At 36.8% G+C, this 25,244-nt stretch overlaps 1 protein-coding gene across 13 annotated transcripts in view; it reads left to right on the top strand.

Moving 5' to 3' along the window:
* Positions 1-25,244, top strand: part of SOX5 (SRY-box transcription factor 5) — a 296,063-nt gene that overhangs the window by 48,026 nt on the left and 222,793 nt on the right. For 12 of the 13 annotated variants that reach the window (XM_042795201.1, XM_042795200.1, XM_042795196.1 and 9 more), the window contains exon 3: positions 24,228-24,438. In XM_042795201.1, coding sequence (XP_042651135.1) covers positions 24,228-24,438 — 211 coding nt within the window. Of the gene's footprint in view, positions 1-20,233; positions 20,302-24,227; positions 24,439-25,244 lie in introns of those variants that run through there. The other variant, XM_042795202.1, reaches the window with a different exon arrangement.

Here is a 25,244-nt window from a genome sequence, read left to right as displayed (position 1 = left end):
TAAAGTGTGTGTTTCACCTCTGAAAATGTAAGTGAAACTTCCCTCATTCTTTTCATTTTAAACCACTGCAGTTGTAATCAGGAGAGTTGCTCAGGTTTGGATCCGTGTTCAAAGAAGGTAGCATTCACTGAGGTCAGGATCTAGCTGCCTAGGATCTGTGGGTCTCCAGAAAACAACCATATATAAATGCAGTGCTCAGTGTATTTAGGACTCTGTAGGAGAGAGTTAGTTTCTTGTATGATTTTCAGTTAAATCTATGGGGTTTTTATGGTATGTGACAGCAGCCTCAATAGTAAACTTCTGTTGATTATAGGTCTTGTGGTGTAGTAAGTGAATGTTTTGGCTTTCTCTCATACAGGAAGGAAGTTAGCATAAACATGGTCACTAACACATAATGCAATGTCATGTCAATCACAGTGTCACTTTTAGGATGAGGATTCAAGGGTAAGGACTGGTCAGACTAAATGTTTACAAAAGTGTATGTCCAGAGGTAAGCTAGTAACTTTAGATTTAACTTTATGGTTAATGGAAGGAAATAGGGAATAGCAGAGCGTGATTCATTTTGTCCTAAAAGAGCTTCTAAGTACATCAAGAGAAATTACACCCTAGAAGTGCCTATTTTTCTTCACAGGTTACAACTGGAGTTCAGGATGATAAGCTCAGCTGTCCATCCCTATAGTTAGAAATCCATAGTTAGATAACTTCAACCAGAAACGTCTTGAGTGAGAGGTAATTGCCTGGCCAGAGAATTTACTGCTTTGCAAATAAGTATTTACTATTTAGTGCTTAGCTCTGTTGGGAATATAAAGCATTCTGCATCTCGGAGCTCAAAGCACTCAAACTCACTTGAGTTTTTGTCCTGCATCTGGCTGATGTCAGAGTGTGAGTCCATGGTATATTCTTTACTTTTGTAAATATAAAATCTGCAAATACCATTTTTTAATTCTTTAATTTATATTGTCTTGACATAGACAGTAATGCATTGTGAGGGAGAGCAGATTGATCATTCATGGTAGTTACATGTGTAAGACTTATTTTTAAACCAATTTGATAAATTCTATTGGAAAACAGTTTTCGGAATTTTATATATCTACAAGCAGAATTGAAAATAGTGTGATTCAGTTCTGCAAAGAATACGTCTGTGGTAAATGATGTACTTTTCCTGTTTGCTTTGTGGCTGGTGTAAACTTAGCTTTTGGGCAGAGACCATAGCTTCAGTTTTGAAGCTGTCAGCGTGAGTATTGGGTAATATATTGACACAGGGCCACAGTGAGTTCCCAAGTTTTGCATGCGGGTAAGCTAATTTGAATGAAATCTTTCTTTTATATTTAGGGCCTCTATCTTTATTTTGCTCTGTAAAATACCACAAACAGTTGTTGGACTCCATACTTGTAATTTCATAAATATTAACAAAAACGGCAAGTTTTCACTTTACTAGATGACATTAGACTGTATTCCCAGCTTCCCAGTTGTTCATTTTTCATAGGCAATTCACTTCTCTTGTCTGTGCTTTAATTTATACACTAGTATAATAAAAATTACACTTGTCCTTCGTTTGTGATGGTCTATGGTCTATTTGTGTTTCCAAACTCATGGAGATTCTTGAAGGCCATGCAGTGACATTGGGGTTCAGTTCACCAAAGTTTAGGCACATAAAAGTTAGGTGTCTGGGCTTTATGGAAAAAGATAACTGTCCTCCTAGAACGACATTTCCAATCTTAAAATAATCATCTAAGACAAGAAAGATGAATTACCCTCTGAAGGTGCTTGTCTGTTGACTACAGAGGGAGCCTTGATGACTAGTTTAGACTAAATGTTCAATTTGTGGCTAAAATTAGGTGAGAATAATCCCATTCACAGTACATGATAGAGTTAAAGAAATAGCACACATTCCTGTATAAATATTCTCTCATCTTTTTGTAGAAATAACCATGTGTAAGCTTTTTTTTTTTATTTATTTTTTGGTGCATGTGTGAATATTCTAGCAGACTTTTTTTAACCAGCAGTGATGGTATTTAGTGGGGTTTTACGAATTGGATTTTCCCGAAAAGCAAACCATTTGTTGTATATCCAGCCAGCAATGTTAAGTTCAAATAAAGAATTTTACACTTACATGTACAGTTTGAAATGTGTTGGTTAGCAACATGAATTGGAGAACAGAAGCTATCCAACATGCATTTAAAAGTCTATTTTGAGAAGATTCTCTTGATACTAAAAAATGGTATTGCTTCCAGTGGTTTTCCCCATTTTAAATTTAGGGAATTTAAAATTTTAAATTAAATGTTAAGTTAAATTTTGGGGAATTACTTCTCCATTATTAGAAACATATGTGCTTAATAAAGCATTCATCATTCTACTATCAGGTATAATGAATGTCAAATTTTATTATTAATTTTAATTCAGTATAGAGGACACAGTGTAAGTAACCTGTTGTGTCTGCAAGATTTGATTTAGCCTTGCTCGGTCATCTTTATAGCAGTACTGGCAAGTCCAAATGTCATGCATAGGCTTAGTACATAGACCTAGCAATATATTAGTTGAGAAACTGTAGTTAAGTTCCAGTCTTACTCTGTAGAAACCTGTCTGCTGTGCTTGTTTTAATTCTATTTATGTCCTCATCTATGTTTAATCCAGAAAGTGGGTATATATACATGTGCGCAGTTTCACATTTTGGCACTGTGTTTGGTATATTGTGTGCTGTGACTTGTATCATGCCTGCAGGCCATAGGAAAATGACAGAAATTAAATGTGAAATATAGAGAGGAGACATAATTTAAAACTTGCATGTTCTAGAGATGCAGTATGGCATATGAGAGTTGCAACATATTGCAAAAAATTCACCTTATTTCCCCAACAAGAAGACCATGTTTTCAGCTGTGCAGGCTGCTGGAGACACAGGCAGCTTTCTTAGCTGTTCTCTCAAAATAGCTGTCACTGCATTTTGTTTGAGACAGTATCATGACCACTGCTACACATGCTCTGTCTTCTTTTTGTTCCTGTCTAACTACACAGGTCAGTGTTCTCCTCTGCCCTCTTCTGTGATTCTGTAATTATATTTATTTTACATAGACATGTGAGTTCCCTTTTCCCTTTTACATATGTTGTTTTGCTTCATGCTGAGAAAACTCCACAGTCTGACAGGGTGCTTTTTTTTCTCTTTTTCTTTTTTTTTTATTTTTAAGCACTCCAAATTCTATCCAGCTTTAAACTCTTATGTTTATAACCCTGAATATCTCTAAAATGTCTTTACCTAAAACACTTTATGGTTTTATTACCAGGTTTATGCCAGTAATAATATTCACATCAGCTTTCTTAGGGATCATCTTTAATCAGAACCTAGCAAGAAAGGCTTTGAAAACTATCATTCCCAGGAACGCAAATCTCAGAACATGAAACATCGGTTTAATCGCCCTCTCTGACAACTTAACACGACAGATTGAAAAATACAAGCCGATATGGAAGTGGGATCAATGGATTATCAAAGTCCTAAACATCTTCTCTTGGAGGGGTGCGGGGGGGAGCTTTGGGGTCCATTGGCATGCGTAAGACATGAAGTTTGCATAGCTTACTGCAGATCCGATGCTGTCTGACTGGCAGGGAAGTTGAGAGGGAGAGAGAGATTTACATGAGGGAACTCAGGGGGCTTTGTCACGGCAATTGTATAAAGTGATATACAGTGCAAATCGACTCGAGCATGTCCCTGGATAGCAGGCGGTTTACAGCCTCTTCGAGCAGAGATTACTGCTTTATCTTGTCATACTAAATTAACGTGGCAGCACACTGTTAAACAGTGGTGACCTCTTCATCTGTGGAAATTGCTGCCTAGAGGAGAGATGGTATTTAAGACTCTTTCTCTCTCTCTCTTTCTCCCCTCCCCACTTTCTCTCCCTCTCCCCCTCCCTCTCTCTATCTTGTCTTTTTTTCCCTGTAGGGCCCTGAGGCATTTTTGGGTTAGGTTGTAACATTAAAGACAGAAAGAAAGAAAGAAAGAAAGAAAAGAAAGAAAGGGGGAAGGGAGAGGCTTTTAACATCAAGGTGACAACAGCTATGTGTTAATTGGGCCTTTGTTGTTTGATTAATAGCCACTTTGGTGTAGAATATTAAGACAGTTGTTTGGACAACTTTCTAAAAATGACATGTCCTTTCAGTAAACTAGGATTAAGCAATGTTCTCTGGTCTGCACATTTTAACTCCTTATTGTTACTGCATTTAGTTCTAAGCTTACTGTTACTGAGGAGCAAGCGTGCCATCCCATGCTTCTGGCACCATCCTCAGCTGGCATACATTGTGATAGCTCTCTCCAGTGGCACTCCAGTGAGCTGCTCTCGTGCTGGTATTACTGAGGGTCAAGGTGATGAAGATACAACTGCAATGTAGCTGGGCTCTTGTGTTAGATTGTATCAGAGGATTTTTAGAATTAGTTAATGATCTGAGAAACACATCTAAGCGGGAAAAGGGCCATAGCCCTATTGTTGGGCTGGCAGTGTGATACAGAAGAACGAGAAAAATAAATCTCACATTCCCATCAATTTCAGTAAACTGAGGTGTTGAAGGAGAGAATGACATCTCTTCCTTAGACCAGGTTTTCTGTTCCTGATTTTTCTGTTTACTATGCAGTGATTCATTGTGGGTCCAATCCAAAGCTCTTTGAAGTCAATATAAAGACTGCTTTGTCTTTAATAGGCTTTGGATCAAGGCTCGCATGACCTTAGGCAAATTATTGCAAATCAGTGTTATGAAGTGCTTTGAAATTTGCAAGCATACATGTCCAAAGAACTAATTTTTGCTGTAATTTTTTATAAGCAGTTGGGAGGCCAGGTGAAGTCAGGTTGGCCAGCCTAGCACTGGAGATGGCCATGTGTGCTGAAAATGCGCTAGCATTATGTTTGCATGTTTGGGTGAAAGAGTCCTTCCCTACCTCTTCCTTGCTGAATCTTTTAGTCTTTAGCAGGTTCTATTTCTATGTTGTTATCAGTTGACAAGAGAAAATGATTTTATATCAAAAAGTCAGCACTGACTCTGGATGCCATAGGATTTTCACTACTTCAGTCATAGGAAGAAGGTTATGGAAACTTAATGTTCTGAGATGGAAAAGGACTTTAAGATCATCTAGCTTGGATTTTTCCTTGCTGTAGACAATTGTTCCTTACTGTGAATTTCTTGAGCTGCCACCTACACAGATTCATGCAAAATTCTGTGCATTTTGTATTGTACGTTTTGGATGTAACATTCTCAGAGGCAAGCTTTTATTCTCTTCTCAGAGATGCCAGCAAAGCTTATTTTTGCAGTAGAATATTTGCCATTTGAGATGCAATGCGTCTGTGAACACCGATGTTATCATTGTTTTCTTTGGATGAATTTTGAAGGCCATTGAGCTAAGCACTTACACTAGAGATATGGAAAGGACTGACTTCCTGATTTATTATTTTCAGAAATCAATGCATTTGATAATTTATGTACAGATTACAGAGGCCACATAAGTGGCTCATGAATTGATCAGCAGCCCGCAAAAATGAAAGCTAATGAGCTCATTTCAATAGCAAGTTGCTCATTAGCAGGTAGGCTCACTGATCTTTCAGGTTTTCCAGTTCAAAGTCACATGGTCTTTCCATGTTCTTGGGAGAAGTAGTTTCCTTGAAAAGAACAAAACAAGAAAAGAAAGCATGGCAAGGTTTTGAACATTTTCTCATTGCTTTAACATATACCTTTACAGTAAATACTTGATATTAGACGAGAGAGGCAGCACCTAATGGTCTGCAGGGCTAAGTCTGTGCCCATTCCTATAGTACCAACAACTTCCAGCAGCTGAAAGGGAGTTTACTAGTGAATTTAAAAGATGCATGGGAGGAGGAGTATGGAGGCCTCTTCTCTGCTTCTGCGTAGGAATCAATGCGTTCACAGCACTTTTCCCAGCACAGCATTTTCAGCCCAGGTTTTCTCCAGCTCAACAGTCAGATGTGGGATGCTAGAAACTGCGTTACTGTGCAGAGATAGGCAGTACGTGCTTCCCTCCATTCACAGTCAATACCGCAGCCCGTCCCGGTTAGATCATGCCAGGCCTGTGTCTTCCTGTCTCCTAGTAATAACTATTTGATGCCTTGTTTGAAACACTTTGATTCCAGTAGGAATTTTGTAGGGTGTACACAGAAACTAGCTTGTTTGGCCTAGGTGTTATCCTTCTTGATAGAGATACCAATAGCTGAAGAAACATGGAAATTAACCTCCCCCTTGGAAGTACTCTAAGGGTCAGTACTAAGAAGTATTGTGGATTTTACGTGCTAGGGCTCATAAACCTGCTTGAGAGCAGGTTTTTAGCTTTGTGCATTAATAGAGCAGACTGGTGTCCAGCACTATAATTGATTATTTTTTTTTTTTTTTTCCTTTTAGTAAAGAAGCAAATTCATTACTAATATTTTTGAATAGCAGAAACACTGTTTTAATTACCAAACCTTTGTTAGAAAATTCTTGAATCCTTATGTTATTTATATATGTAAGTATATATGTAAAAATATGTAGGTGTATATATATACAAACACACATACTTTAACTGTCTCCTATAGACATGAGAAATACATTGCTCCTAATCAGACTGGAAAAAAAAACGGTTTCTTGACAGAGTTGCCTGAGGCCCCTGCAAAAGAGGGACTCTTGAAACGTATTTTTAAAACAATTTAAAAAAAGACAGATTTTCCAAATCTCAGGAATAGATTTTCAACTGCCTGATTTGGCTTGAAATGAGTTGGCTGAATCAGTTTCTTTTTCTTTTAAGTAAGTCTATAAAGCTTTGATGAATCTGGCTCATTGTTTAGCACTTATCTCATGAGTAAAGCTTGAGGGGTTTGGCTTGAAACTTACCAAATCACATCTTTGGAAAATGGCCCAAGCCTATTGATTTATTTGAAAATAAAAATAAATAAAAAAAAAAATCCAAAGCAAAACACAACAAAAACCCCCTGATCCAGCTTAGCGAGCAAGTCCCTTGCAGATCTATAGAGCTCCTACTGAATGAACCCATCTATTTCTCAATGCACGTGAACCCTGCACTTTTTTGAATTGTAGGTCTGAAAGGGATTACGAGAGGTCATCCAGTCCCAGCTTCAATCCATGGATCAGCTGTACCAGTGTCATTTCTATCAGATAACAGTCTAACTTCCTAAAGTTACTCAGTGCAGGACACTTACAACCTACCAATCTATTTGTCCTGGGGTATTGCTGTATTTACCATAAGAAAGTTATTCCCGATGTGTAACTCAGATCTTTCCTGCTTTGGATTTAGTTTATTAATTCTCGTCCTAGCCACTGCAGCAAGAGAAAGGTAGTTCCTCTTTTCAGCAAATGTCTTCGTATTTGAAGACTGATACCACACTCCATCTTCTCAGTATGTGGAGTTCTTGTCTCCACCATATTTGTCTAAAAAATTTTTACTGTTGCCTCGCTTCCCAGAAACTAGTAGTACTGGAAACATTTACATTTTAACAGCTACATCTCCTGCTTAACACCAGATGATTTTTCATTAATGACAGTGGTGTCTGCAGGAGGTGCATCTGAGATGCTACTGAAGACCTCTTAATGTCAGGTAAAAACAGACTCCGGGGTGGCTCAGTCATGGTTTCATAAATGGTACTGAGTAGTTTTGTTCAATTAACTTGCAGTTAAATCCTTGCTGGTACTAGTCCGTCTACTTGGCTGTGGTTTAATTTTCAAATGGAAGGAAGGCTTTGTGTGCTACTGTCTTTTGCTTAGTTCACTGGCAGAAGACAAGTTTTGGGGCTGCTTAGCTTTGTTCTGACTGCACAGCTGTGGAATAGCAAAATGGATTATAGTTCCTCTTGCATACCAAAAGAATTGCCAATGAAGTCTGACTACAGGATCATTTCTTAGAGTCTCAGGTCCAGAGTGAGTTTCCAAGACCAGGAGTTGGCAGGGAGGAAATCTTTTAAATTTAAGACATTTGATCTGGAAGTCAATGGGAAAAAATAAACATCAGACCTCATGATATCAATTATCTGAGTCACGTTTAAAAAGTACTCAGTCCTCTGAATGTAATTGTTTTCATATGTACAAGATAAAGTGTGCAACAGATTTAAAATCAAAATCCATTTCCTTTTCTGATTTTTAAGGAATCCACTGTTTGTACAAGCTGAAATAAGGTAACTGATATAATGAGGGTTGTGCTTTTCTGTATTTTATGGATTTAATAAATCCTTTGTTAGACAGGAGTTATCAAGTCAATCCTTCTACTTTATTAGAAGATACTTAGTAGAAATTGAAGTGCTATCAGTCAACAGTTCTGTTCATTTTACTGTGTTTTGGGCTAGTTAATAAGAGAAGAGCCATATTCCCATTAAAATGATTCTTTCTCCCTTGTCTTTCTATTTCTACTTTTTGAGATTTTTGTCTTGTGACCACCAGAAGGAAGGTATGTGTATGAGCCATCTGGAAATCGTAGCTGTTTGTGCTCATGGAACTTGATGCATTTTTACAGAGTGGTGAAATAAGTACTGATGTTAAAGGCAGGGCAAAGACTAGGAAGATAGTTAATTTGCTGCACACCACTGCTTTTTTTGGAGCTGCGGTAACTACAACTCCAGTCATGAATACTTAGTGATTTATTCCCTTCTGTGCATCTGAGAGAGGCTGGAGATCAGTATAGGGCATAGTGGGATAAAGAGATGTGCTTTACTGCTGAAGGAAAACCAGTATACAAGACAAGATGGCAATGATGGATGAAATTTCTGGTTGATCACGAATGAATCTTCATGTGGTGAAGCTCTTTTCTTTCTACTCTCCTTTCTACTCTCCCTCCTCACACTTTCTGAGCAAACTCCCCCTTCTTTGGAAGTGCAGAGTGCTTCTGTAGTCAAAAAGTCACAGTAATTGCTGGCAGATGACAGCTGATGATGAACAGCTCAACCTCATGCATCAGTGAGGAATCAGGATAGAATTTCACAACATAAGGATGTTATAGAAATCTTACAGAATTAACAAAATTTGAAGACCACGTGGTTACAAACCACCATGCATAAGTCCTGTAATAAAACAAATAAAGTTTATATGGTGGTAGGAAGATGACGGACAGCTCACCAAATAGGAATATTGTGAATTGGCGTGGTCCTTGTGCAGAAACTAAAAGCCCAAAAGGATAGATATGACCAAACATGTCAGAACTCTTCTGAATCTTGTGTGTGTTTCTAAGGAGAGTCTTTGAAGATTCCTGTAAATACAGAATGAGCATCTATTACTATCAAGGAAGAAGATGGAAATAAAAAAAGAACAAAAAAAGCTCTGAGATTTTGTCAAAGCCACTGTGAATTAAGAGTCAGTTCTTTAAAATGGATGGTTGTATTAGAAAACTGACTGTAGGACTTGCTCCAGGAATTGTGGTAGGAAATAGCTCTTCATCACTGGCAATGGCTCAGTTTGTTCTGTTAGTTTTGTTTTTCGCTTCCATATTTATCAGTTCTCTGTTGGGCCCTTTTTTGAACTGTTTTGATAAATAATTGTACTTGTGAAGGTTAATGGAGTGTCAGTCCCTTATTTACTCTCAAGTCAAATGTGGTGCATGGTAGTCAGAATTGTAGCTCATGCTTCATGACCAGTTGACCTTAATGCTTTAAAGTGTGGTTATAGTCAGATAAATGACTGTAAAAATGACATTAAAGGGTCCCATGTTTTCTGTCATGCTGTGGCTTTAGAGGTCAAATTTAGTTGCATAAAAATATCATATTTTTATTAATTGCCTATAATGTATAACTTAACCTGGGGTTTGAAAATAAAGCTGTGTCTTTTTTGCCTCACGTCATCCCTAGTAATAAACATTTTGCAAATGGTACTTAACTGACTGTTTTGTTGATGATATGTCTGCAAAGCAGAGTCCAGTTCCTTCTTTTGTAGCTGTATTGACTCTTCAGTGCTAATGGCAGTTAAAAAAAAAATTGAGTCAATAAAGCAAGCAGATAGACATGACTCAGAAAATACGTGAGGAGCAAATATGTGGAATAAAGATGACATTTTAAAGCCACTGTTCTACTTATTCCCCATACATTGTTGGAGGTTCACCTGTTACAGAAGCAGAACACAGTGCTTCCATGTAAACTTCTACTAACCTGCACTGATCTCAAATTAATGCAACCCTTGCAGTCACAAGAATGGCTAGCAATTTCCAAAGATGTTTGTTGCTGTCCATTTTCCAGTTTATTTTCATTAGTATCCTCACTGGACACTGTAAGACAATGTTTCTTTTTATCTGTGCTTAAGCAAAAGAATAAAATCTAAGACAAACTACTAGTTCTTTTCAGAAATTTTCATGGCTAATTCTGGTCATAAAGTGCATAAGCTCTGACTCATTCTGTTACGTCCAAGGAAGAAAGTTCTAGTTTTTATTTAAGTGAATAATAGTTGTAATGAAAATTAATAAACTTACAGATGAAGACTTAAAATAAAATGCATTCTGGAAGTGAGATTTCTAGAACAGTTTAGTCTTCTGAACAAGTGATCCCATTTTCAGTGAGAAAAACCTGTGGAGGTAAATGCAATTTGCTGATGGAGATCTGAGACTCTGGCTAATTGTTCATTATTCTGGCCAGCTTCTTTAGAGAAAAAATATATGCTGAAATCAGGAGAAGCAGGCTGATAATTAATATATTAATGGGAAAATGTTTACAAAAGGATGTTGTTTAGGCAGTTCTCAGAAGTTCTTTTAGTCACTGTAAATACAACTGCATCCCTGTTCTGTTCAATGGGCCTTCCTAATCCCATGTTTTCTCCTTTGAAGATGATGTTTACACTAATTTGAGTACCTGTGATTTATATATCGTATACTCTTTTCACATAACCAACTCCTTATGTGATAATAGTATGTTGATTGGTATAGGCTTCAGATGGATTTGAACCTACAATGTGTAAAGGCTTCCTTATTTTATGAATCTGGTTCCTAAATAATCAGTGAAAACTGATGTCACGATAAAGTTCATAAAACCAGGTTGAAAGACAAGGCAGCTGGCAGAGTATGTAATGTGTTCCTTCCAAATTTTTAAATTTTTATTTAACATAAGGCCCAGATGGAAGAAAGTATATTAACGTTTCTGTGGATGGCACCAACATGCTTCCAAATCAATACGTGATACTGATGAAAGAAACAAAATGGTCATATTATGACTATTGCTAATATTAATAGCCAGGAGTGTGACTATGATGTACAACATTAACTACTCAAGAAAGCAGTGGTCAGATGTATCAGACGTTGCAGCATAGCGTCATTGAAACATCTTCTTTCAGCCCTCTATTTTTAAATTTCTTTGAACCCTAAGTTGTGAGACACTATGTAATGTTTGAATAACAGAAATGTAATACCAAAATGTATTGAGAAGAGCTTTATACAAATGTGTAAGTGCAACCGCCAGTACTGTCAAAGATACTGTAAGGAAGATTGGATGTCTTACAGATGGACCAGTCTTACGTGTCAGAAACTAGCTTTTGCTCGCTTGTACCTTGTACAGCACAAATAAGCTCTCAGCAGAGTTCTTGTTTATAATGTCATTTGTGTGTGATTCTCACTCTTCACATAATTGAATTTATTCAGGCAATTTATTTTTCAAATATGTAATCTCCACATACATGTACATGTGAAGATTAAAAAACTTAAATCAAGAAATTTTATGTAACGCTTTTGAGTACGTTTAAATATGTATACTCTAAGTGTAGACACTCATAGACCAGCATAGAAGGGGAGAAGAAAATAAGAAAATCCTCCAAAATGTATTGTAATTTCTTTTAATGTCTATGAATATATATATATATATATATATATATATAAATGAATCGTGACTCTTATAACCAAATACCCTGTCTTTGTGTTCACCCCTTGTCTGTGCTCAAGGTCTCTAGGTGCTCAATAGGAGCTTTTTAATTATTTTTCCCTGTTTGATGTTGCTAAGTATAATGAATGGACTGCAGAGAACTTTTTGTTAGAAACCTTCTGTACATCAGCTCAGTGCTGGTAGGCACAGTGATACCTGGCTGGATCTTATCCTGAGACTCACTTGTGATAAATTTAAGGTCAGAAAAAGATTTTGTAAAATCATTCTGTATTAGTCAACCCATACTTCCCGTCACAAAGCAGACTTACATTCTTTCCAGCCAAAGTGGAGAAAATTGTGTCTTTCTTATTTGGGTTGGGCAATTCTCTGGGTTTTTCAGCATCACTTCATGATGACTGAAAACTACAGGGAGTACTTAGAAATCAGTGATTCAAAGAGGACCTTGGAGAAGAAAGACTATTTCCAGCAAAAGTTATTCATCCTGTGCTGATGGTGGGTAGTTGGCTGTGACCATAGAAGAATAGATGTTCTTTGGGGTTTTTTATTTGTTTGTGAACACGACACACAACAGTGCACAAAATTAATTCCTAAGGAAAAAATATAGTGGACTTAAGCAGCTATGAGAACAATTTCTTGAAAAAAAATGGCATAAGAGAATGAACAGCCTTAAAGCTAATAGAGATCATTTGTATCGCTCAGAATAATTTAGGTAAGTGATGACAAAGGAGAAGAAAATTAGCATTTCTGTACAGTTTGCTTACTGTGTAATTCTTAATCAGGAGTGTCACAACATCCCTTGATATCATCTTATCACAAAGGTCTCTTCGTAATAGGCAATGTATGCTACTGACTGCAGTTTAAAGGAACAGAAGAAAGAATAACTGATCTTCAGAGTGAGAACAACTGTGAATATGTCACAAATTAGAATTTATTGGGTTTTTTGCATCACTCAACCAGAGTCTAAACTGGCTTCTGTGTGGGGAGTATATGTGTATTTTAAGTCTTGTTTAAGCTCTGCTTGAATGAGCTTTACAATGGGCTTAAGTGATAAAATGACAGCATGCTGCTCCCCTGAGCAGAACATAACGTTACCATTTGAGATGTACTAAGACCCAGAGGAGCGAACAGAGAATTGGTTCTTGGTAACCCTTGGGTGCTGAATGTGCTCTGCCATTATACCTTGCTTTGGAACCTGGCAAGTCAGTTCATGTCCTTTCCTAACTTGCCCTATATGCAATATCACAAAGGGATTTTGTGAGGATTAATTAAAAAATTTTTGAGTCGCTCTAACACATATTACATTTATATATCAGTATTATGTGGATTGACTTTTGTCATATTTTTCTTAATTATTCTGATATATTTGTCATTCTCTGATCAAACACCATGCTCTGTTTGTTGTGCATAAGTTTCAGGTAAGATTGATTCCTACTCTGTAAACATGTTCTGTGGAACTGACTTTCTGTGAATGCATTTATTCTGTGATTATCAACACAGAATATATATATATATATTTCTTATTATTATTTCCTGTGCAATCTTTCTTCCAAAGTTGAGAAAGCTACTTTGGTTTATACCAGAATTCCAAATTCTATTTCACTAAAATTGTGGAAGAGTCATCAACAGAAGGAAAACTAACTTGTAAAAGATATAAAGAGAAGAACAGGTAAAATAATTTTTTTTTTTTTTTTTTTTTTTTTTTAAATAGGTCTTTTGGTAAGAGTTAAAAAGGATGAAAACTTGCTGCTTGGAAAAATCCTATATATTTCTGTTTGTTTAGTATTTACTTAAGAAGTGTAAAAGAGTTAGTAGAGAGAAAGTAATTACTAAAGTCTATAAAAAGCAGATAAAAGAATAGAGAGCTTGGGTAAAAGCAGATCTATGAATCCCATGTGCTGGATGATACACATTTCAAAAATAAATGAATGAGACAAACATATTTCTGAAGAGAATTCACTTTGAAAATTCATATTTGAAATGTGGTATCTTATGCTACGGTTAACTCCAGTGGAGACAATGGGGCTATTTCTCAAGTAGCTATTCCATTTTAAGAGTCATGTTTTCTGGCCCTTCTAGAAAACGACAACCTCCAGAAGATTGCTTTCAGAAAAAGAAATAAAGTGATAGTAATCTATGGAGGCAAGGATGATGTTGACAGTTATCATCCTGTAAGTCTAGTTGTAATTTTTTGAAAAGCAAGAGAACCAATACACAGTAAAAATAGATAAACAGATGTGAAATGAGAAGGCTCATGAACAATGTACAACATATATAAAGCAGAATGATTATTTAAAAAGTGTAGTGGATTTAGTCACACACCTACCCTTCATGTAGGATATGTGCAAGATTCCCAGTATTAAATGTGTGGGCTAAGATCTTCAAAAGTTTAAAGAACAAATAATTCCAAGAGTTGATTGTTGGAATTTTCATGGAATTCGGTCCATAAGCATTCATACATTGTGAAATGTTTCTTTCATACAGTGTTTCATGCAGCTCATTTGAATGTTCCATGTAAAGTAACTATAAAAACAGAAAAATAGTGACGCATTAAGTTATTGAAAGGAGGGTAGAATGATGTTGTGCAATATGATTTTATTTAACTAGTGGAAAGAGGCAGATATACTGAACATCTGAAAAAGATGGGTACCTTCTTTGAAAAGCCACAATGGCAGAGATTGTGAGAGGAATTCCTTCAGTAGAAGTGAGAAAGAAATTCCTAGGGCAATATACTCTACACAAGTGTCCTTCATTATGGTACATTTTTGCTTACCGTGGCTTGTCAGAGCCTCCCAGTTATGCAGCAACATCTATCTCTTGCGTTACTCTGAGGTGGCTGGAAGAAAACGTGGACTGAAAGGAATATAGTTATGGTAGTCCTTTGCCTGCTGTAAGATGTCTAGATCTTGCTATGGGATTTATAGAACAGTGAGAGCCTGTAGCAACATTTTAGAAATACGGATAAATAAATGCATTGTTACAGAATTTTGAACAAGTGAATTACAAAACACTCGTTAAAGTTGCCAGTGGTGCACAAGGGAGAATTGAACCACAATATCAAAGGAATGAAGGGGAGACTGCATGGCAGGAAATCATCAGATGTAAAATTGCAAACTGTTACAGCTGGATAAAGTAATCCAACACACAGATAATCAATGGGAGTAAGGCTCTTGGAAAGCAGTAATGCTGAAAAAGATTTAGGTGTGTTAAAACAAATTATATATGAGCTTGTCACACAGCAAAGCAGCAAAAAAAGGTGGTAACAAGGAGGTAATTGTCCTTCTCCTCATAACTCTGCTAAGATTACATGTGAAATAATGTGTTCAATTCTGGCCACATTAGAGAAGTCAGCAAATTGGAGGGATTTCAGATGCAAGCAACAAATGATTAAAGAGCTGTAGGAGCTGATTTGTGAGGGAAGACTGAAAGAGGAAAGACTAAATATGGACCAGTAATAACAAAGTAAATAAATGCTAACTGTCCAAAAAGATGTGGATGGTGCAAGCTCTAACATGGAAGAAAGCTCTAACCTAGTCCAGAGCGCTGAAAGAAGCAGCTGTGTAAAAGAGTTTTAGGCTGAACGGAAGCAAATGTGAGGCAGTGTTTCGGAGCAATGGGGGTTTTTTTACAGTGTAGAATATTTGTAGGGGGAATGGGAAACCTCACTGTCTCTCTGAGACATTTTACTAGCCCAAATGAAATAACTGGGACCACACCAGAGGTCTGAGTGTGTGGTTTTGTTACCTACCTGCTTTAGGTACTTGTCAGAATCACACCGCCTTAGTATGAACATGAGCACAGGCCCTTAGGAGTGCAGGATATTTTCTTTTTTTTGTTCCCCAGTTGGGAGGGTTGTTCTCTCCAGACAAGATATCCTCCAAATCATCCTCAACACAGAGGACGCAGTTTTGACCATATCATACGTGGCTCTTCTTCATTCTCTTCTCAGCCACCCAAAGGAATGGGGTGGTGAGGTATGTCTGTCTGGTATGAATTTTTGTAGACTACCAGAGAACAGATGAGGTGATCTTACATCCCTTTTCCATCTGGAAACTGTGGTGAATCATAATGTGAAGGTTAGGTAGATGGGAACAGCCGTGGACACATTGCTAGCTTATGGCATTCCTTTTATTGTATCTCTAAATTCTGTTCAGACCTTCCTCCCCATTCTTTCAAGGAGTTAGCACAGACAATGTCTTTGTTTCATAGTGAGAAAGCTGATCATGAAACAGTTTTTGACACCCAATGTAGGTTTTATTACGCTTGCAGAACCAGAGTTGTTGTATGTGGTTAGTAAGCTTGTATATTTACAAATATAATCGTTTTATACTTCATGATTTCCAAACTATTTGAATGATTTAATGTATGCTGAAGACTTTTCCAAGCTGCTTTGATAAGTAGTCTTATTTTTTGTTTAGCAAGGTCTTAAGGGTGATCTTTAGTCCCCCAGGAAAGAGATCATAAAAGTCTTAAAAGTGCTTTTGCACAGTTTTATTTATTATTTTTAAGCATTAAGATTACTAGCATGAAGATAACAAGGCTGTTATAGTACAACATGTTCTTTGTTTTTGCAGGTTATAGCTAACATATTAGGAGTTCTCAAAATGCCAGTTTTGTTTGTTAAGTATTTTGAGAGCAAATATATGTAATCCTATATGACATTCTTAAATTCAGTTTTGCTGGAGAAAGAAGCAGAAGGAGAGATTTGGTCTGAGGATGGGTGTCAGCGATTATGTCACTAACCACATTTACCCAATACAAAGCAGTTGTTACTATTTTACTGTATTTAATAACTATATTCTGTAGAGAAACTTGCCATTTACTTCTATATGAGTGAACACTATTGAAAGAAATGGGGACAAAGAGGTGGGCTAGAAATAAAACCAAAATTTGTAGCACAAAAGAAAATAATGTTAAAAAAACTGTGTTAGATATCCAATATAAAAAGGTCCTAAAATTTCACTCAAAACATTTTCTCATATATTTTTTACTACAAACAGATCCACAGTTTGCATATAACTCTTTGATTTGTAATAAATCAAGTAGAAATGGTGGGATAAGCAGTAAGAAATACTAAACTTGTTGTGTATGTTTGGGGATGGGCTGGAATGCAGAACAGCCAGAGGAGAAGAAATATTTGTCTTAAAGCATTGGTTATCAGATTGTGCTCTGTACTGTAGATAGTCTGATAATGGTTAGCTGAAGAAGTGCGGAGAGTCAGCCAGTCACACTATGCTGGTTCCAACTCTTTATTTTCAGGGGCCTATAATGAAGTCAGTGGGAATTAAATGAATATATATTATTGTGCATTTTCAAAACTCCCGCTAGGCACCTCCTTATATCTTTAGATACTTTAAATCCTTGAAAAATCGGTTCCCATGTTCTGTAAGTCACAGAGGATAAAGTTAGAAATCAATGCAAAATGGATTATGTTATTCCTTTTGTGTGAGCGCAACTGAACAGTTTCTTACAACTCATCTCCAAACCTTGGAAACGGTTGAAATTTTCTCTTGGTCGTGCAGCTGTGTTAGCAGTCTGAGTGTCATGGTATTTGGAAAAACTCAAAGTACATTTCAGTGTTACTGTCACATACTGTGGGGTGGCGCTTGATACATGAGAGAATTCCCAATTTCCGGTTTCAGAAGATTGGGCTGTAGTGCACCACAGAGTAATGCAAGAGCTGAGTATTTAATGCATCAGTAAAAATGAAAATACAACTGCTATGAGGCTTTTGTCCAATAATCTCTAGTCTTTTTACATCAATTATATAAGATGCCCTAAGCTGCAGGAAATATTTATTACTGTTTCAATTTTACGTATGGAGTAAAAGGTAGAATAAAGGGAAGTGTCTGATGTAGCAGAGTTCATAGAGCAGATGGTCTTCTTTTTGAGCTTCAAATAATTTTCGACGAAGTTCATAGATGTCAAACACTGGAAATACCTGTTAGTCTTCCCACTGAAACCTCTGCCAGTATATCTTCTTCTTCATCAGAAAGAGGTCATTAATTAGATACAGGACTTGATGTCAAATAAATACAACCTGAAAGACAAGATAGTAATGATTGCCAAAAATAGAAAAAGTAAATTCCAGTACCAAGCAATGTATTAACATTTTAGAGGGAGAACTATATGTGATCATGAATCTGTAAGTCTGATAATTGATAATACTTCCAAAATATGGATCACGGAGTCCCAAATACATCATCTCAGAAAAGCCAGAACAATATTTGATTTGAATGTATTTCACTTGACTATAGCATGATCACAGTAAAAAGAAAAAAAATGAACATCTCTATTTACTGCGTTTAGCTCAGCTAATTCAGGTAAAATTCTTACTTTTTTGCCATGATGACCTCTTCAGCTTGGCTGTTCAGATCCATACACCAACTTCTTCACTCTCCATTACATTTCCATTCCTTGTCGTCATTAAAACCACAATCCCAGGAAAAAAATCTGTATAAAAATAGCTGTCGGTTTGCATGGATCTAATTGCAGGACCATAGCCTGTGGATGTACCTCTTTCTAGGTTTGTTTACGTGACACCTTTTGACATCTCTTTTTTCCCTCCTTGGATTATGCGTTCTTGTTTCCTATCAGTGTATTTATCCTCTGCCACTTTTTTTTTCTCCTCTCTGCTCTTTCACACAGTTTCCCTTTTTTTCCTGTATCCTCCACTGTTTCTTTTAAATCTCCTCGGGTTCATTCCTTTCCATCACTGATGAACAAATTGTCTATAGGTTTCCTTTATGTAGCAAAAAGACCTATCTAAATGTAAGATAGAAGCAAAGAAATTATAAAATGTGAAAAGAACAGTGTCCATTGGGAAGCCTTGTGGAATATGTATTTTGTCTTCCTGAATGTGCCAGGTTGACAGCCACCATAAACCATACAGGTTTATAGTCATATCTGTCCTACAGCCCTACAGCACTTAGGTGATTTGAAGATATGATTCCCATTGAAAGTTGATGGCACTTAGAGTCCTAAAATAAGTTAACTACAGTAATTTAGGCAAAGATTGTAAATGGCAGGTTAAGAAAAAATAAAAGATTATTCTTGCTTTGTGACTATTGTGTGTGTGTTTTGTTTCTTTTAAACCTTAAAATATACTGGAAATGTCAAGGTTGGTTTTCCTCATGATTGCTGGTAGACCTCCTGTGGGCATTGGGAATGTTTTTATAGCTTTCAGATTTTCACTTGAAGTAGCTATGCTGTTGAATCTTAAACATAGTTGTTCATTTCCCAAAGGCTGATTAGATAAAATAAATAAAAATAAATAGCAAACAGTACTAAACAGTTTAAGAATCATTTGACTTCAGAAGTGTGAAGTATTCTGTTTTTTGATTATGTCTTATGTCATACTGTTACCAGCTTCCTGGTCACTATGGAGACTATAAAATAGATAGGCCTACACGTGTAATATTGAAAGCAGAGCAAAAATTTTGCTTTTGTGTCTTCTTTACACATTCTAAAAGAGCAAAGTATGGGCAAAATTCCAAATTCGAAAAAAAGAACCTGTTAGGCTGCTGTTAGGATCACAGCCTTCTTAAAATCAGACAATACCAGTGCTTGTTTTAAAGACATAAGTATTTTATTCCAGGTGTTTTTGGCTACAAAACCAGAAGCTTGGTTCTCATAATTTTTTTTTGCTGCAGATGCAGCCTCCTTACATACCATATGGTGGTAATTAACAGTTTCAGACTTAGTTCTGACTTTTCTTCTGCTTCCATTATTGGTTGGTTTGGGACAAAATTTTAATGTCACAGAAGAGAGTTTTCTGTCTGAGTTTAATTACAGATAGGAATAATGTGCATGTCTAGATGAGGAAGGAGATGATGATATCTATTTAAAGCGCTAAGAGGTATTTTGGAAATCTCACCAAGTACAACCTGTTTCTTTTCATGAAGTGTTTCCCTGTCTGTCTGTTGAACTGAAATAGGCCTCAGTTGGACCCTGGAAATGGAGAGACGATTTGAAAGATATAGTTGGAATGAATAGTTTCTTTCAACTGCAAAATGTTTGCACTTTTTATGAGAGCAAGGGTAACATTGTGTAATCTTTAAGAAAGGTATTGCTCAGTGAGGATAAGTCCATTGTCCAGTGACATGACTTTTCCTGTCAATCACAAAGGTGACAAGGGGGCTAGATTAAGTAAAGCTTGCCCAAGATTAACAAAGGAAGATTATTGACCTCATCCTGAAAGAGCAGAAGCCTGTTTTATCATTAAACCTTGGAAGAGGTATTTCCTCCATAGGTAGAAAGCTGTTTGGCAATATAGAGGCAACTCTCTTGTAAATGAACAAGTCTTCCTGTGGATTCTAGCTTGGAACAGAAGCAGAAGATGTGAAACGTGGGCCAATCCTGTTTTCTGTTACTGCTGTTGAGAGGGGAAAGAAGGGCCTAGGGTGTCTGATTCAGCAGGATCTGTGTAGGTCCTTGTCTGCCTTTCTGAAGTGGGGAAAGCAAGAAGCAGCAGCATCAGGTGTTGGTGAGTACAATCCCAGCTCAGAGTTCCACGAAATGTGCCAGCACACATTAGCAGAGCAATTCGCAATGCAAATGAACAATAGAGCCCCATCCATGAAGCAGCTGCTAACTGCATAAAACTGTTACCAGGATTAACAGTGCCAGAGGCTGGAATGTAATCAAACTTGAACAGGTGAAATGGCTGCCCAGCTGAGAGAGACAGCTCTCTGGTAAAGGAGCGTCAGTTTTTCCACTGTTTTGGTGACTGAGAGGTCTTCTCTATGTCTCGATGGACTTAATTTCAAAATTGCAGTAGTGTAGTTATTTAGGTTCTTGAATACCACTCTTTGCAGTGTTGGTGCTTTTCTTTCAATTAACTGAAAAAAGTCACGTGAATTTGTCCTTTCAAAAAAGGAACCTCACTTGTTGTGAGGGAACTTCCTTCTCAGGGGATTAATTTTAAACTGTTGCTGATGTATCTTTCTTGCCATTAAAGATTTCTCTGAGTGTTTTCAGGGGGATAATTAAACTCTCATATGTAATATCAGACAATTTTTCTTCCTAGAGGTTTTTTTTAGCTTTATGCAACCACTGACATGAATAGGTTTTATGGGGAAGTATCCTTTCTTTTTACGTGGTAAAAGTTGAAGTCCAGAACCATTGAAAGTTCTTCACTTTCTCCAGTAATGGCATAAGAAAGAGCAAAATAAAACAGGATATAAAGCGAAAGCCAAGATAACAGTTGCGCATTTCAGATTGTTGTTCTGAATGACAGAATAAAAAGATCATGGAGAAATGGGGAAGACAGATTCTCGAGCTGGTGTGCTAGAGGATACATGTTGAACTCTCATCAACAGCAGTAGCTGATGTGTGCACTGATCCGCTGGTATGGAAAGGAGAGGATTCCTCTTAGATTGCAAATCACGCAGTGAATGTGTGATTGCTACAGATCTTTTTGAATGAATAATTCACTGGTGTACTGTAATTTAGCCCACTGAGATGTGATTGCAGCTGTTCCCCTACTGTATATGTGTTTTGATTAAGTGGAGTGAATCTTAAATCCCACAAGTGTATAAATAGCCCATGTATGTGATATGCAAACACCGCATACATGAACACCTAACAAGAGCAGTCTAAGGAAATATTTTTTTTTTTGGAGATGATTACTTAGATGTATATTTTAATATATAATTTATCTTTAAAAAAAACCACCTCTGTAGAACACTTCCCTTTCCTTTTTTATGTGCAGCTATGAAGTCTTCTTAACTGTGGTACTATATAAATGCTTTTAGACAACATTGTAGTAGCAGGTCATCTCTGTGTTATTAATGAGTTTATCGTTCCAGGACCTATACAATATAAGAAGTTACTTCTTCTACGCCTATTTTAGATAGTAGGAAACTGAAGTGCAGAAACAAAAGTGATGTTTTCCATGGTTATGCAGAACATTTGAAGGATGAAGGAGTTGAGTATCCAGAATCCTTTCATGATGCTTTACCCACAAACTATACTCTTGTCTTTTCCTCCTCACAATTAATTTTCTGCAGAAAAAGAGTCAGAGGCATTTCAGTAGTTTTGAAAATACTTGTGGGTTCCATTTGAATGCCAAGCAATTTGTGATTTTGAAAATCACATTATATTACTTTATGTGTCATTCAATCCTTGTGTTCTTATGCTTCTTCTCTTAAAACAAACTTGGTTTATACTCAGAATATACCTGTACATATAAAAACACTTGCATGGACCCAAAATGTACATGAAAACATCAATGATGATTCCTGAGGTTTAGGCAGCAGTTGCAAGTGCTTTGTGTCTGTGACCAGTGTGTGACACACACAGAAACATGAGTGAGTGTCTTTGGGGATCACTTTGGAATCAAACCAAGAAACTAGTTCCTAGTAAAATTAGTAACAGTACTGTTCTATAAATAATTGATGGTATAGGTAGATTTAAGAACTGTAAGTAAGGATGGTATTTGGCTTATCTCTCTTCAAAGTGTGAATAAGAAAGTAGCTTTCGATATATTTCCTCTTTTGGCCTTGTCTGTAGGGAAAAAAATTGCCACTTGGTGATAATGGGTTTGAATGCTAGATAAAATCTGAAGTAATGCTGAAGTTCACTATTTTGCTCATCTAGATCAGTGTTAAAAAACAGTTTATTCAAGTCTGTATATGCTGAAAAAAAATTACATTCGGCTCCAACTCATTTTTTATGTCCACTGTTAGCAACTAGTAATTTTCCAAGTGCAGAACAAAAAATGGAGGGAGTTGCAGGGGAAAAAAGGAGCATTTCTGTTGACTAGAGTCAGAAAATTTTTTAGGGCTTGGTCAAAAGCTCATTGACGTCAGTAGAAAGTCTCTCATTATCATCGCTGGGTTTGGCTTTTGGGGCATATGATGGCCCAGATTGTAATCTCAGTTAAATCCGATTCTGTTAGGGAATTTATTCAGTAGTATAACACATTCAAGCTGCTCAAAACTGTTTTGCGCTAGAAGTTTTCTTAACCAAAGGTAATCTCTTTGCCAAAATGATGTAGTCCGTGAAAACAAATACATTCTTTACTTCAAAACTTCTGTGTTGCTTTATTTAAATTTTATTGTGATTGTTTTTAGCAATTTGTGTTCTATTTATGAAAAGACACATTTTTTTGCTGAAATATTGGGGTTTATTAAGCCAGAGACACCAAAAACTACTCGGGGAAAAAGAATGATAACATTGTAGCACAATTCACTGAAGACTGTGTATGTGTTGCTTTCATACCCTATAAAGTGAAAACAATTTTATAATTATGATGTCTTTTTCAACCAAGTCTATAACTCAGATCACAAGATGGTCCAGTGACTGTTTTAGAAATAATATTCATTAAACACCTGGAATACAAAAATGTAAGGAAATGGGATAATGAAAAAGAAAAAACAACTGTGGGGAATCTGATCAAAATAAAAACTGTTCATGTTTGCAGCATTATATTGTGCAGTCTATGTACTCTGCAACAAGCTTTGTTTGGAGACATTGCCCTAAGTTTTGCAAGCTATAGGTGACACATGTTAGCACAGAAAAAGAAGAGGTTCAGAGATGCGTACAGAAGGGTAGAGTATAAAAGAGACATGAAAGAGGAAAAGAATATATGCAGAGAACATTGCTTTATGTTGGAGGAGGTGTGAAGGAGAAGGCTTTCACGTTAATGAAGGCAAGTTTGAAGGTGCTGGAACCAGTTTTGGTTTCCATTAAAATTAATGAGTAGACCTCTATGGACTCTCACGTGGGGAGGATTGTGTCTATGTTCCAGGAAGTCACAAAGTTTTGCCGTTGTACCGCTAGCGAAAGTCATTAGGACCACCTTTGTGAAAAAGATTGTCTTTACAGGAAATGAAGGTATGAGATAGAAGAGGAGAATAGAAAGAGAATTAGGAAACAGATAACAAAAGCTTCACCCTTTATAGATGGGAGAACTACTTGAACTGTGAGTTAAAATAAGTCATGTGACGAAGGGCATTTAATATTTGGTTACTATTTCATTTCTTACAACAACTAGCCATCATGGCATTAAGTACTTTATAAGGTCAGGAAATTAATGGTCCTTGTAAAAATTGAAGATTTTTTTGAAAGAAAGCTGTAAAAGAACAAACAATTAAAGGTAATCAATACCATTGTTATTAGGAAACCTATGAGTACAACACTTGTTCTCAATTAGGGAAAAACTGTATTTTATGTTTCTCTCTTGCAAGCTGATCTTTGTTCACTTCAGCCTGTAATCTTGGTTTATGCTTTATGGATGGGCTTTGTTCTGGGTGCTTTTGAAACATTGCATGCCTTTTTAAAGGTTTCAACAGAAGAACAAACAGTGATGAACTCAAAGAACAAAGGATTGTTCTTTCTTTCAATCTTTATTTTTTTCTTCCTTAAGAAAAGAAAGAAATGTTTCATCTCGGTTTTCTCCCCTTTCAGGAAGTTGATGGCAATAAAGTGATGTCTTCATTTGCCCCGCACAACTCATCTACCTCACCCTTGAAGGCAGAAGAAGGTGGGCGTCAGAGTGGAGAATCATTGTCCAGCACAGCCCTGGGAACCCCTGAAAGGCGCAAAGGAAGCCTAGCGGATGTTGTAGACACCCTTAAGCAAAGAAAAATGGAAGAGCTCATCAAAAATGAGCCAGAAGGTAAGGCCTGGGAAACTGGCCAAGATTTTCCATTTTGTTTTCTTTTCTCCAGATTCTTTGGATATGTGTACTTTTTAATCTTCCCATTTTCTGCTCCATTTGCTTTTTCTTCCTAGCAAAATTGAAGTAAAGAACCCATAGTTATTGTCTATATTAGAGATAAATTTCAGCTATATCCCATCATAGTTAACATTTTTAGCTTTTCCCAAATGAGAGCCTTTGTCTAACATAACAGTCTTTTGGCACAGTTGCAATAGACACAGCAACCTCCTCAACGTGGATACAACGAACACCATAATTTTAACAGCCTGGGGTCATTTACACCAGTATTCCCCCCTCCCCCATTTCTAGAGCAAAAAGAAGTGCTATCAGCAATGTCAGTGTTTTTGTGAAATTATCTAGTAGGAATGTCATTATTTGAAAGGTAGAAAGTTAAATTTGGATTTCATGAGAGCTTTTGTCTGGAGCATGTCCTATCATGTCATCCTCTAGTTGTAGTGCAGGTACTGTACAAACAGACACAGTACAGGCTTTCTCTGCATTATGTCTGGACAGCAAGTTTCAGCCTTGACATATAGGTATCATTTCTGGAGAATCAGTTTCTTTTTGAGAATGTATGTCCAGTCAGTGATGATGCCACTTGTGCTCTGTGGGCTGAGACTAAGACCGAACATCTTGCCTCTGAGAAACCACAGAACAGCTTTTCCTTTAAGGAAGATTTTCAATTCCTGCCTATTTGGGGCAGAGTCAAACCCCTGACTGGAAGATAAAGTTCTCACTATATTTTCCATAGGTATCCAGCACGC

This window comes from Tyto alba, unplaced genomic scaffold, assembly GCF_018691265.1.
Source record: "Tyto alba isolate M040663 unplaced genomic scaffold, T.alba_DEE_v4.0 Super-Scaffold_21, whole genome shotgun sequence".
Classification (NCBI taxonomy): domain Eukaryota; kingdom Metazoa; phylum Chordata; class Aves; order Strigiformes; family Tytonidae; genus Tyto; species Tyto alba.
This window is presented reverse-complemented; position numbering and strand designations above follow the sequence as displayed.